The sequence below is a fragment of the Triturus cristatus genome, chromosome 9, assembly GCF_964204655.1.
Source record: "Triturus cristatus chromosome 9, aTriCri1.1, whole genome shotgun sequence".
NCBI classification, from domain to species: domain Eukaryota; kingdom Metazoa; phylum Chordata; class Amphibia; order Caudata; family Salamandridae; genus Triturus; species Triturus cristatus.
In genome coordinates this window covers 1,104,916,401-1,104,928,896 of record NC_140592.1, presented here as the reverse complement: position 1 = coordinate 1,104,928,896, position 12,496 = coordinate 1,104,916,401, and the positions used below count along the sequence as shown (strand labels likewise).

At 48.8% G+C, this 12,496-nt stretch overlaps 1 protein-coding gene across 2 annotated transcripts in view; it reads right to left on the bottom strand.

Annotated features, from left to right (window-relative positions):
• Nucleotides 1-12,496, bottom strand: part of NEMF (nuclear export mediator factor) — a 453,826-nt gene that overhangs the window by 44,556 nt on the left and 396,774 nt on the right. For both annotated transcript variants that reach the window (XM_085627010.1, XM_085627011.1), the window contains exons 26-28: nt 10,927-11,077; nt 10,176-10,253; nt 9,880-10,080 (exon numbers count right to left, since the gene is read on the bottom strand). In XM_085627010.1, coding sequence (XP_085483136.1) covers nt 9,880-10,080; nt 10,176-10,253; nt 10,927-11,077 — 430 coding nt within the window. The remainder of the gene's footprint in view (nt 1-9,879; nt 10,081-10,175; nt 10,254-10,926; nt 11,078-12,496) is intronic.

The window sequence follows — 12,496 nt, the reverse complement described above, 5'->3', positions numbered from 1 at the left end:
CGAGGTGCCCGGCAGCGAGACAGGCCGCGATGTCCTGCTGTGGTAGCCCGCAAGAGCACTGAAGCGGATGATGCGGAGCCCAATTGCAGCGGATACCGCTGGCCCCCGGGACACTCCTGCAGCCCTGAGAGTACTGTTTTGGCATTGGGCTGTCCTGCGGAGGCCGGGGGGCACTCACCATGACATGATGCGACTCTGGTGGGGCTGATTGTAAAATGGCGCCCCCTGAGCAAATGGCGCGGTGGCTCCTGTAGGCCATGGCTATCACCTGCACAGCGCCCTACCGTGACTTTGCCTGTGCGACCGGAGACTCTACTGGGCTGCAACGGCAGAGGGAACAACAGGTTCAAGCAGTGCCCCGCATCTCACTCTCCCTGGTTTGCGCTCCAGAGTACTTCCCCACCAGGGGCGCCACAACTGCCTGAGGCCCAAAGCGATTTCCACTGTGAACACCGCATTGCTGGAGGCCCCTTCAACTGCAGTGCGGCTGGAACGGTGAGTCCACCCGCCGAGATTAGGGTTGTGCGGTGGGGTGACAGCACGCAGGGGCATCTGGGCTGTCAGGGGTGACGGTGAGCTGGCGCATGTACCAGGACTACATAAAGGGCACTGCAGGGGACCGTCACTGCGAACCGAACTCCTCCCGCCTGCAGGGCCCTGAATAGACTGGGGGGCGGCTGCCCCTGCCCTCACCAGATTGTGTCCGGGGCATGCGGGGGCCTTTGGACTAGCAACATTAGCAGTGGAGTGCGATCTGTGCCCCAATTGCCATCCAGTGAAAAGAGAGACCTGCACTAAAAGAAGAAAGCCTGCCCCACTGACAGCGCCTAGCGGCCCGAGCCTAGTGGTGGTGCACTGATATCTCAGCGAGGCTGGCATGGTGGAGTGGCTCCCACGGAGGGGCCGGGGACACACAAATTATTAGTGAGCAGTTACATGTGCTGGAGCCGGAATGAGCCTATAGCTAGGCAGAGAACTGTAGGGCCATCGCTGGTGAGGGGGTGTGCCTGCGCAGTAATTGTGCTAAGTGCGACGGATTGCCTTCCCTTCACATATGCCAACAAGAGGAACCCGCAGAGTGACTGGGATGAACTGACGCGGACAAACGCTGGGGGCCACTACCAAGACCCCCGGACCACTGGGGGTTGTTTCCATCGGTGGGACCACTCGACCCACAGCACCTGCAGTGGGCGGGACCACCAGAGGCAACGGCGGTGTCTTGCATGCGGGATGGAAGAGCACGAAGTGTCAGAGGTGACCCAGCGGAACTGGTGGCGCCCCGACGCACTGAACACGGCGGACACAGAGCTCGCGCCAACGCCACACCAGTACGTAGTGTCTTTGAGATAGGGAGAACACAAAAGAAAAGGGGGTTCGCTGTCCTTAACGTGGATGCCCCAGGAACCCACTCTGAAGAGGAGGATGAATTGCCCGAAACAAGTTGAGACCCCACCTCCTGCAAACCTACATTGGCTTACATCATGCAGGCCATAACGGTCTCCAGAGAGGCGCTGGAAGGGAAAATTGAATCGGAACAGATCCTCAGCCTGCTAAAGGATGAGCATCGTAAGCTCAAGGACAGAGTGTCCAGCAATGAAAAAGAGTTGAATGGCCTGCCGGAATCTGTCCACGAGATGCGCCGCTCCCTCGCTGCCCTGGTAACTAAAGTAAAAACTCTGGAAATGCGCGCCGAGGACAGTGAAGGGAGGTCGGTCGGAACAACATCCGAGTCATCGGGATTTCAGAAAACACAGAAGGGACAAATATGATCAGTTACTTGGAGGACTGGCTCCATTCTGAAGTGGCTCCAACAGGACTATCCCCCTTCTACGCCCTGGAACGGGCTCAAAAAGTCTCAGCTCAACCACCAAAACCAGGGGTTCCTCCACGTCCTGTTGTGGCCAGACTTCTACACTTTCAGGACAGGGACCACATTTTGCAAAGTGCCCGCCAAAAACAGGAACTGCGCATTGATAATAATGACGTCATGATTTTTCCGGATTTTACGAGGGAGGTACAATGCAGCAGAGCATCCTTTGCTGCTGTCAAGGCTAAACTACGCAAATTGAACCTGCCCTGTGCCATGTTATGTCCCGCTTGGCTTCGGGTGACAGACCCGACGGAGACTCGTTTCTTCAACACGCCACAAGAAGCTTGGGACTGGCTTGACACTCGCAGCTCGGTGAATCAGCATACTTCAGCTCCTGGGACCCCACAGCAAAGTCCTCGCAGTCATAGGGCTGGAACAAAGACTCCTTCGCCTAGAGAACTTAGTCTTGAACGTCGCAAGGCGCTACAGGCGGCGATATCGCAGAGTTCTCCTCTGAGTGGGAGTATACGTCACACTGGCAGAATCGAGACCTCACCGGACTGCAGCAAAAACGACAGTCTAGGAGCGGACATGCCACGGGTTACGCCCCAAACGGTTGATGATCTCATGTGAAGGTCATGGGGTGACATTCAACGTGGAGATTTTTCGGGACTTCCCATCCTTGTGCCACTAGTGCAGTGGCAGCAAACTTATGCCTTCCCTACATTGCCTTATGAGGAACATCCAGTTGGAAAGGGGCTTGTTGGCTAGATCAGTTATACTATAGGGTACTTAACACGGTTCTTGTCAGGTGACCACTCCTTCCATTGTCACTGGACGATGGTTTGTTCTATTACGGTTTGGACGGGTATTCTTTTTTGGATATCTGTTCTGGGGAGGGGGCGTTGGGGGCGCTTTTATAGTTGTTTTTCTTTAAGGGTATCCAGGCGTGTCACAGGGGTAACGTTTTTTAAGGGTTGTAACCATTGGCCACAACAATGGGATCCCCATTAGGCTTGACTTGTCTCTAGTGGAATGTGCGAGGCATGCACTCTATGGTCAGGCGCCATAAGATACACTCTTATTTGATCCGCAGAGGCATTCAGATCTCATTCCTTCAAGAAACTCATATGCTACCAAAGGAAGGGAAGGCGTTGCAACGCTGCTGGAGGGAACAAGCCTATTACACCACGTACTTAACCTTTGCGAGAGGAGTGTTGATATGGATAAGGCCAGGTGTTCCATTCCAATGCACGTCACAACTGATTGACCCAGAGGGCAGGTATGTGGTGGTGTCGGGGAGGCTAGACAGTAGGGACCTCACACTAGGTAGTATTTATGCACCCAACTCGGACCAATCGGCCTTCTTTTCTCTTCTCTCAGGAGTGCTGGTGACCGTCCTCACGGGGTCGATGCTACTGGGGGTGATTTTAATTGTACCTCTGACGTTGCCCTTGACCGCTCTCACCCTCCACTCCCTAATCCACCTGCACAAAAACTGGCAGACTCACGCCGTAACTGGCAACAGAAATGGGGCTTAATTGACACCTGGAGGTCGCAACACCCCATGGCCCGAGATTACTCCTTCTTCTCGGCCCTCCACGAATGACATGTCAGACTGGATGCCGTTCTGTGTTCAACTGATGTCCATGAGGGGGTTGGCTGCAACGAATACCTCACCAGGACACTATCCGACCACAACCCTGTCCTGGTATAGTTACAATGGTCATGCGCGCGCCCGAAAATCCCCACCTGGCGCCTGCGCCCAGAGACCTTCGACGACCAAGCTTTCCGCACAACAATAGGTACAGCCATCACTAACTATTTTCAAAACAACAGGGGTACAGCCATATCCTCCCTCGTGGAGTGGGACGCCTGTAAAACAGTCCTTAGTGGGAGGTGCATATCTGAGATGGTTGGAGTTAGGAAGGTTCTCCTCCAAGATATAGATGACGAGCGCCTGCGCACCCTGGAAAAGGACAGACCCGAAAACCCAGATCAACTACAGGAGCTACTAGAGGCCAGGGAGGCGGTAGCCACACAGGTAGAGCGCCTGCGATGCTTTGATTACAAAAACTACATAACTCGAGCACACTCGGCGAGGGATAAAACGGGAACCCTTCTGGCCTGGTTGGCCAACCCGGCTAGACGGGGGTCAGTCATACTGGAGATCAGGGACCAGAATGGGGTAGCCAGATACGACCAACAAGGGATCAATGACTTATTTTTGGAACATTATACTGAACTCTATCAAAGTCAGCTGTGTCCAACAGATGAGGAACTGCAGGAATTCACGCAAGGGGTTGATCTACATGCACTGGACGAGGATACAGCACTCTCGCTAGGACGAGAGATGGAAGTAAGAGAGGTGCGTGGAGCTATCAAGAGTATGGCCCGCAATAAAACTCCAGGCACTGATGGTCTCCCGATAGAATTTTACCTCACATACATTGACCTCTTGGCTCCCAAACTCGTACAATTATATAATGATGCCAAGAGACTTGGCAAACACCCTGTCTCCACTAGGGAAGGGATCATCATACCTCTGCTAAAGCCGGGCAAGCAGGCGTGAGATAAAACTGCGTACGGCCCCTTATCCATGCTCAATCTCGATTATAAAATACTAAGTACAATCTTAGCCTCCCGTTTGCTCACTCACATGACCACCCTTATACATAAAGACCAATCCGGGTTCATCCCTGTAGGAAGGTGGATATCTGACTATGGTTACCCCCAACTTTTTGCCCAGTGTCTAGCTGGTTTTTCGACTTAGTTGGCCTGAGATCCTGCCATTCAGGGTCTCAGGCTGTCTGCTCTCTCTTTAAAATGGACTCCATGTACCCTAGGTACATAACCAATTGGTAAGGATCACCTTATTGGACCCTGAACAGTGTACCCTAGGTACCCAGGGCATAGGTGTACCCTAGGCCTCCCAGGGGCTGCAGCATGTATTATGCCACCCCTGGTCTGGCCTTCCAATCAGACACAACTGGCGGATCACTCAGCTGGGGCAAGGTCGTGTAATCACCCCTTGCTTAGATATAGTATACCTATATCTACCCTTAAAATAGACACATGTGTACCTATCAGCCACTCCTATGGCAGGCCTTAACAATCCTGGAGGCAGAGTGCTTGGTAACATGTGAGATGGTGCTCTAGCATGAGCTGAGCCTGTCTGCAGCTTTCGGAACCATGTCCTTATAGCTGTTCTAGGATATAGCCTACCATATACTCTTAAAGTGCCTTATAATCTTAAACGGTTATGGTAACTATGGTTTGGCTTTATCAAAACATGTCGTGTAAGGTGTCTAACACTTTGGAATAATACCCCCATACCATTTCTGGTGATGAGGATATTATTCCCCCCTTCTAGAGGGAGAGACATGTTAAAATCCTACTTTGCTGTTTAACTCTAACCAAAGCCTCAGCATCACAAAATGGATGCTGCTGCCACAGACACAAGTCTGACCTCCTGCTGCTGGGAGTGATCCCGGCAAGGGAGGCTTGGACAATAGGTTTCCTGCTTGGGGAGGTGCTAGCACCTCCCCAGACAGACTTTAGTGTATTGGGGCAGGGAGGGCTGAAAGGAATGAGACATGCCTGGGGCACACGAGGTGTCCCATGCATAGTCCAGTTCAAACCGGTGCTGGGGCACACCAGCCCCAGTCCTGGCGCGAAACTGGACAAAGGGAAGGGGGTGTAACCACCCCCCTCCCAGGTCCCACCCATAAGGCGTGACCTAGCAGGCAACCCAGCCCCCCAGATTAGTATAAGAGTGGTAGCTGGGCCCCAGGAGATTAGATTATCCTGAACCTGCAACTTGAACAGAAACTCTGGACCTTCGACATTCGACGAAAGAAGAAGACTGAAGAATCTCCCTTGTGGCCAAGGAGTGGCTACCCTGTGCAAACAGGCACCATCAAGAGACTACCCTTTGCTTTGCTGAAGTTCTACGAGGGACCGACTGCAGAGCCCGACCAGAGCCTTGACTTCCAGACTTCTCCGACCCTGATCCACATCCACAGCCGAGCTGAGATCCGTGGAGGCGACGAGAGACGTGGGACCGGCTACCTGGGAAAAGTGGCTAGTATCTTCCAGCGCAGCTTCTGAGGCATCCTCGAAGTTGTGCACCGGGGATTGAGAAGCCCCAACCCCAAGCACCATCTGCACCGAAGATCAGCCCCCCACACTCCAAGAGTCCTGCGTGGGGCCCTTCGGCATTTTCCTGCTTGCCGCGTCTGTCCGGTTGCTTGCCCGTTGGCTAGTGGCCTTTGTGATGACGCTCCCTGAAATCTTCACTGCTGGTTTGGCTCCTCCAGACTGGCTCCCGCTTCTCTGCAAAAGAGAAGCACCCCAGACCTTCCTGGTCTGCACCAGAAGCAAGTCCTCCGTTCTTCGTGGGTTCCGCTTGTCAAGGCTTGGTGAGTCCTAGTTCGACTTCGACGCCGCCGACAGCAAGAGCCTTCGTGGGACAGCTCGCGTCCTGGTCGTCCTCGACGTCTCCTGGTACCCGTGGCTGCAGCGACAAGCTTCACCTTTCACCTGCAATCTTCCCGACATCGCCTGGTTCCTTCATGGTTCCACGTGGTCACTGGCTAGTGACCTTGACTCTGTCCCTTCTGCTTGCAGGTATCCTCTCTTCTTGATCCCAGCCTTGGGATCCACCGGACACTCTTCACTGACCGCCTGTCAGCAACTTTCCGTCAGGCATCCATAGAAGTCCACGACGAAACCCGACGCAAGTTCACACCTATGCACCCGCAGTCCGTGGGCTAGGTAACTTGGGTACTTCGGTGCTCACAAGGGTAGTGACTATCCTAGGGTCTAGTTTCCGAGTCTCGACTCTCTAGCTGCTTCAGAAGGGTCCTTAAACTGTTAATTTCTAACTGCTAGTAATTCTATCGACTTTTACGCATTACGCGTGAGTGTTTCCACTCTGCACCTGAATCCCGTGGGCCTCCCACTTCCTAACTGTTGCTAGTGTCGTGTAGCCCCAGCGATTCCCTAGGCCTAGGCCTATCCTACTTCCGTGACAGTGGTCCTTATACCACTTCTTTAGTATATGGTTTGCGTGGCCCCTAGAGCCTAACTGTATTACTTACCTGTGTGACTTAATGTATGCTTAAATAAGACTGTGTTGTACTTACCTCTAATCTCATAAAGAGTGCTGAGGGTTTGACTAGAATAAATACACTTTATTTTATATATATATCTGTTGTGGTGTCCTTTCATTTGGTATTCAAGGGATTATATATGGTATCGCAGCTGGCTTCACATGCCATTCAGAGTTTAGCCCAAGACTGCTCTTGTCCATGCTACAACTAGGATAGCTGGTCTATAAGGTTGACTTTACAACCAATCACCATAAGGGTTGATTGGACTGATATAAGGTGTACACTAGAACTAGTGACATCATACATCAGGCCAACTTCTCACAATCCCCACTAGAAACACAGCGCTCACTATCAGAAGGCTCATGCGCATCCTGAAAGCGGACACTTACCATGTGGATGCTACCACGATATTTGCAGTGGACATAGAAAAAGCCTTCGACAGTCTGGAGAGGGCTTTTCTATTTCATTTTATGCAGAAAATGGGGCTAGGGTCTGGCTTTGTGAACTGGATGGCTCTTTTATACACTGACTACACCGCCAGAATTAAAACTAGGGGTCTACTCTCCTTCGCTTGCAGATGTCTTCCCTATCTGGGCACACATCTTTACCACAAACAAGAGGACATTCTTGAGGTTACTATTAGGAAGGCCATCAGAGGGGCAAAAGCCAACTTCGAATTCTGGGGATCTCTGCCACTGTCAATAGCGGGCTGTGTGGCCCTTCTAAAAATGATAACCCTCCAGAGGCTCTTATAATACTTTGGGACCCTACCAATCTGGTTCCCGGCAACGTATTTCAAGCAGTTTCGTTCAATGGTCACAGCCTTCCTTTGGGGCAAGGGCAGACGCAGGGTGGCGCTCAGTTCACTCATGAGACCAAGAGCAGATGGCGGCTACGAGACCTATTATTTGGCAGCACAATTTCAATGGATTACGCAGTGGGTAGCGAGGGCCACTAGGGGAGATAATGAGCACAGGGAAGATTTCGGGACCCTGTTGTTGCTGTCCCTCATTGTACTGCGGCTCCCGATTAACACCACGACCCTCACCCTGGAACTCACCACAGCACGAAAATGCTGGCACCTGTATTTGCGCAGAGCCCCTATTAAATACCCCTATGTGCCGGAAATACCATTGATAATGTGCAGGGCCCCGCCACATGGTGGCAATTGGCATATATTGGAAGCTTGGGCGGAACAGGGGCTGACTACCGTAGGGGACCTATATGAGGAGGGTGCCATGATCACGTTTATTGACCTGCAAACCCGCTTTGAGTTTCCCGGGGGTGATTTCCTACAGTACACGGCCCTCACTGCGGCTATCAGGAAGACTAGGGGTAAGGGATTTACAGAACCACCAACTCCCATGGGCTGCCAATACGTAGTGTTGGCAGCAGGCACTTTTAAAGCAGTGACGTGCCTCTATAGGCGCATGACGCTGGAATCCTTACTCCCGCTGTCTGTCCTGAAGCTCAAATGGGAAGCTGATATAGGGGGGGACATCCCTGATAAGGCGTGGGGCGAGCTAGTGGAGAGAACCTGGAAGAGCACGAGGAATGCAAGGTTTCAATTGGTGCATTTCCATATTTTACATAGAGCATACCTTACCCCAGCAAAACTACACGCATATTTCCCGGACCAATCAGCGGCATGCCGAAGATGTAACACAGAAAGCGCAGATTTTAAACACATGTTATGGGATTGCCCGTTCCTAGACATTTAATGGGAGAAGGTAACGACAACATTATCAGACCTCACTGATAGAGAGCTGGATCCAACCATGGCTCATTGTATTTTGCACTGGTTTCCCCACACGTCCAAGAACAAAATTACTAGCAAATGTATAGACCTGGGTCTGCTCCAGGCATTACCACCCATTGAAAGGCGAAACAGGGCCCTAGCATTGCAAAGTGGAAAGCAGGATTCCTAAAGTTGCCGAATGTGAGGGAGTGATTGGGTTACAAATAGCTAAGCGAACCAAGAGTAAAAAGGTCCTGGAACGGGCGAAAGCTTGGGAAGCGCTCGCTGTGGCACTAAAATCTCCCGAAGCAGAGGGGGATGACACATCTGTAGGCGACCCTCTGGCAGCTATGGACTAACGCATAAGCAGCTCTAAGATCACTTCGATCTGAAGCCTCACATATAGTAGTGGTGCTCGCCAAGCAAGCCAGGTGACACTCAGGGGCAGCAGCCTCCTATACGAATTAGTCGCCCCACGGATATAACAGTTCTATTGGCTTATTACAGCCTGCACTTAAGTGACACGCCTGGGGGGGATGTGCGAGGGGGGAGGCTGGGGGGCTAGTTGGGGATGGGAATTTTCATTGGTTGCAAATACTTATCATGATGACCGTATGCAGTGCCTGAAAAGTTGATATGGACATCATATGGTGCTTCAGCTGTGCCATAAATAACCTGATTTGCACTGTGACTTTGCTTCCTATCTGGGGTATGTAATCGAAACCTCTTTTGGGATGTATGGAAAATCAATAAAAATTGTTTTTAAAAACAATTACTGTTTGTAGAACAATAAAATGTGTACCAAAATGGAATTGTTACAATGCCCCTTCCCCTCCCTAAGAAAGGCCTATATGAGTACGGGGTTCCACTCATTCAGCATTGGTCTTACCATAAGTAAAACCAACTTTGTTTTTTAATAAATCATGACTGTGCATGAAGCAACAGACTATTTGCCTCCATCAGACTGCGTGAAAGGCTGTCACTGGGTCATGGACCCTTCAATTAAACTGCCTTTCACTTGAGTTTGCACAAATTTCCAAACATTCAAATTTTGTAACTTGCTTCAGTGCATGGACTAGGTGCAGATGTGTTTTCTTTTATAGTTATTTGCTACAATGCTGGCAAGAGTGGAACTATATAAACTTTTCATTCAGTCAGCGGGGCATTCTGTCGACTGTTAACAGAGGAGTCAGAAACTCGAAGCATACATAACCTACCTTGTCCTCCTGCTGATCCTCCATGGCTAGATCTTCAACTTCCTTCGTTATGACTTGGACTGCATTTGGATCCTCTTTTGTCAGATGTTCATTTGCTGGTAATTTATTTTGTACTTTTGGGGTCGGTTTCTTTCCAGGCACCTCCTTGGTTTTGCCTTTCTTTCCTTTCTTTACTTTTTCCTCTTTGACTGGACCTGCAGACTGTGTAACAGACATACAAGTACATATAGAGAAAGATAAGCAGTATATTCAAATGTAATCAAAAGAGAACTGGCAATGCAGCCCAAAATACTTACTCCCAACAGCTTCATTATAAGTTCTCTATCTTCCTCATCCTGATCCTTGTATTTTTCTTTCATTTTTTTCATTTTACTCTGAAAAACAATAATTCATTTTAAAGGTGGTCTGAAGTATACACAAATACAACCCCCCATTTTGATTTCACAATCCAGTTTGCTTCCAAAGAGGAAGGCAGCGGATTGTGTGAAGACAAAACACACACACACACACACTTTCTGACAGATCCTGTAGCGCTAGGAACTATCTTGGTTTTGAAAATCTATGCAACATCTCAAGATAGAAGCTACCCATCCACACGTCACTGGGCTTTCTGTTCCACTGACTTGAACAATGTTCTGGTCTTGTTTTATCAAAGACCAATTGCATCTCTTAATGAGATGTAACCAAAACAACAGTTCTAGAACACTAACAATCGAAAATACCTTTTGAAGCAATCCCTACATTAGCATGTGTCATTTAATTCATTTTTCTTAGACCCATCTTGGAAAGATAGCACAATAAGATCTTAAATCAATTCAGAACATAACCTTGTGCCTCATAAATATGAACTAAAAGTGATGGTACCTTAATTAAGTTCTGGGAAAGTGCAATGTGAGAACAAGTTTCAAGAGAAAAGAGTCCGATTTGACAAAACTGAACAAATACTTAATAAGAATACGTGGGCCAACCCATCGCATCACAAATCTTATAAAAGAAGCAGATTTTCAAAGTTAGCAGGGAAATATGTTGTCCAACATCCCTTGTTACCTTTTGGCCCCGCTTCACAGGCAGCTGAGCTGGGAGGTCTTTCACACTTTGTTGATGCCCCCCAGCATGATGAGAATCAACTTCTTTTGTCTTTTCTTCTGATGGGTCCAACTCCTCACCTTCGTTTGGTCTCTGCTTCTTCTTCATTTCCCTAGTGTAGATGAGAGAAGAGTTCAATTAAACACAAGCATGTTCTACCATCTAAAACTGCAGTACCAATATCTTTCTTAAATCAAAAACATCAAGATGTAAACTTTAACCCAAAACTCCTGTGTTGAGGCAAATGGTCTGCCCCCCCTCAAATTCCTAGTGAAAAGAATACTCACAGACCATCTGAATCCCACAAAATATAAGGTTACTCCCACCCTTGGATCGTTTTAGTCTCCTACTAAACTGTCAGAAGCTGCAGTTTGCATACACAGCTTTATCTGTGACTGTCATACATTTATTAAAGAATACCTCCAACCTGCATTTACACGCCTCTTCAAGGCTTAAAGGACATGCCAGACGAGCAAAACATTCACAGCTTCAATGGAACCATGTGTAATAAAGGGAAAAATCTCCACTGTTCCGCAAAACAATTAGCTTTTTAATCTGACTGAATTTGACCTCAAAGGCCTTCATGTTTTTGGTGCAAACTGAGGTGCAAGCATGTTCAAACCGCTAACATAGGAGAATGGATTAATCATGTTTGTGCTATTTACAAGCCAAAACACGAAGAGACGTTGGCACTTGAAAGCAATTTTTACTTAAAAAATCAATTACACAACCATAGCTGGGTTTTAACCCAGGGTGCTACAGTGTGGTAGCCCCCGGTTCCTAGTATTGGAAGAGGTCAACTACCACTCATTTTCCTCTTAAAGGTCCACTCAGGCTTCGTTACATCCCTGAATTATATATCTAATATTACAGGATTTAATCAAATATTCTAACGCCTTATTTATTCATTTAGCGGCCTCGCTACAGGTCATGCGTCTATGCTGCATGAACTGAGAGTGTCTGCGTATTTCCTAACCAATTCTGTATTTACTTTCGGAGCATGGCAAAATTACAAGAACAGCCATTAAATGTTTGACACTGGCTAGATACAGTTACTCTTCAGGTGCCACCACCTAGATGTTCACATTGATTCCATAGACTTCCACGGAAAGGGTCTGAAATTTAAACTTGAATTATGTAGTTACATCACTCAGGGAAGAGTGCCCATTTTCATACAGTAAAGCAGAATCAGTTGGTTATTATCTACATTTCCCAAGGTGTCTGCATTAAGCCTCAAAGACGAGAACACACAGGTTTAAAGAGTCCAATGACATGTTAGGTGGTAATTGTTGGGTAATCCTACTTTGCAATACCTCACCCCTCCCTTCCCATTGTGATAAGGCTTATTTTAGGGAGATTCCTGATGAGGTAAGTTAAGAACCTGAAACCTCCCCGAACATGGGTCATACTGAATGACCAATGTTTAAGTTTCAGTGTCCACAAACAAACTGAATAACCTTGGAGTTCTGTCTCCACTTTGCACAAGAACTATCCCAAACACCCTGGCAGTGTTAAGAAGATTCTAACGCAC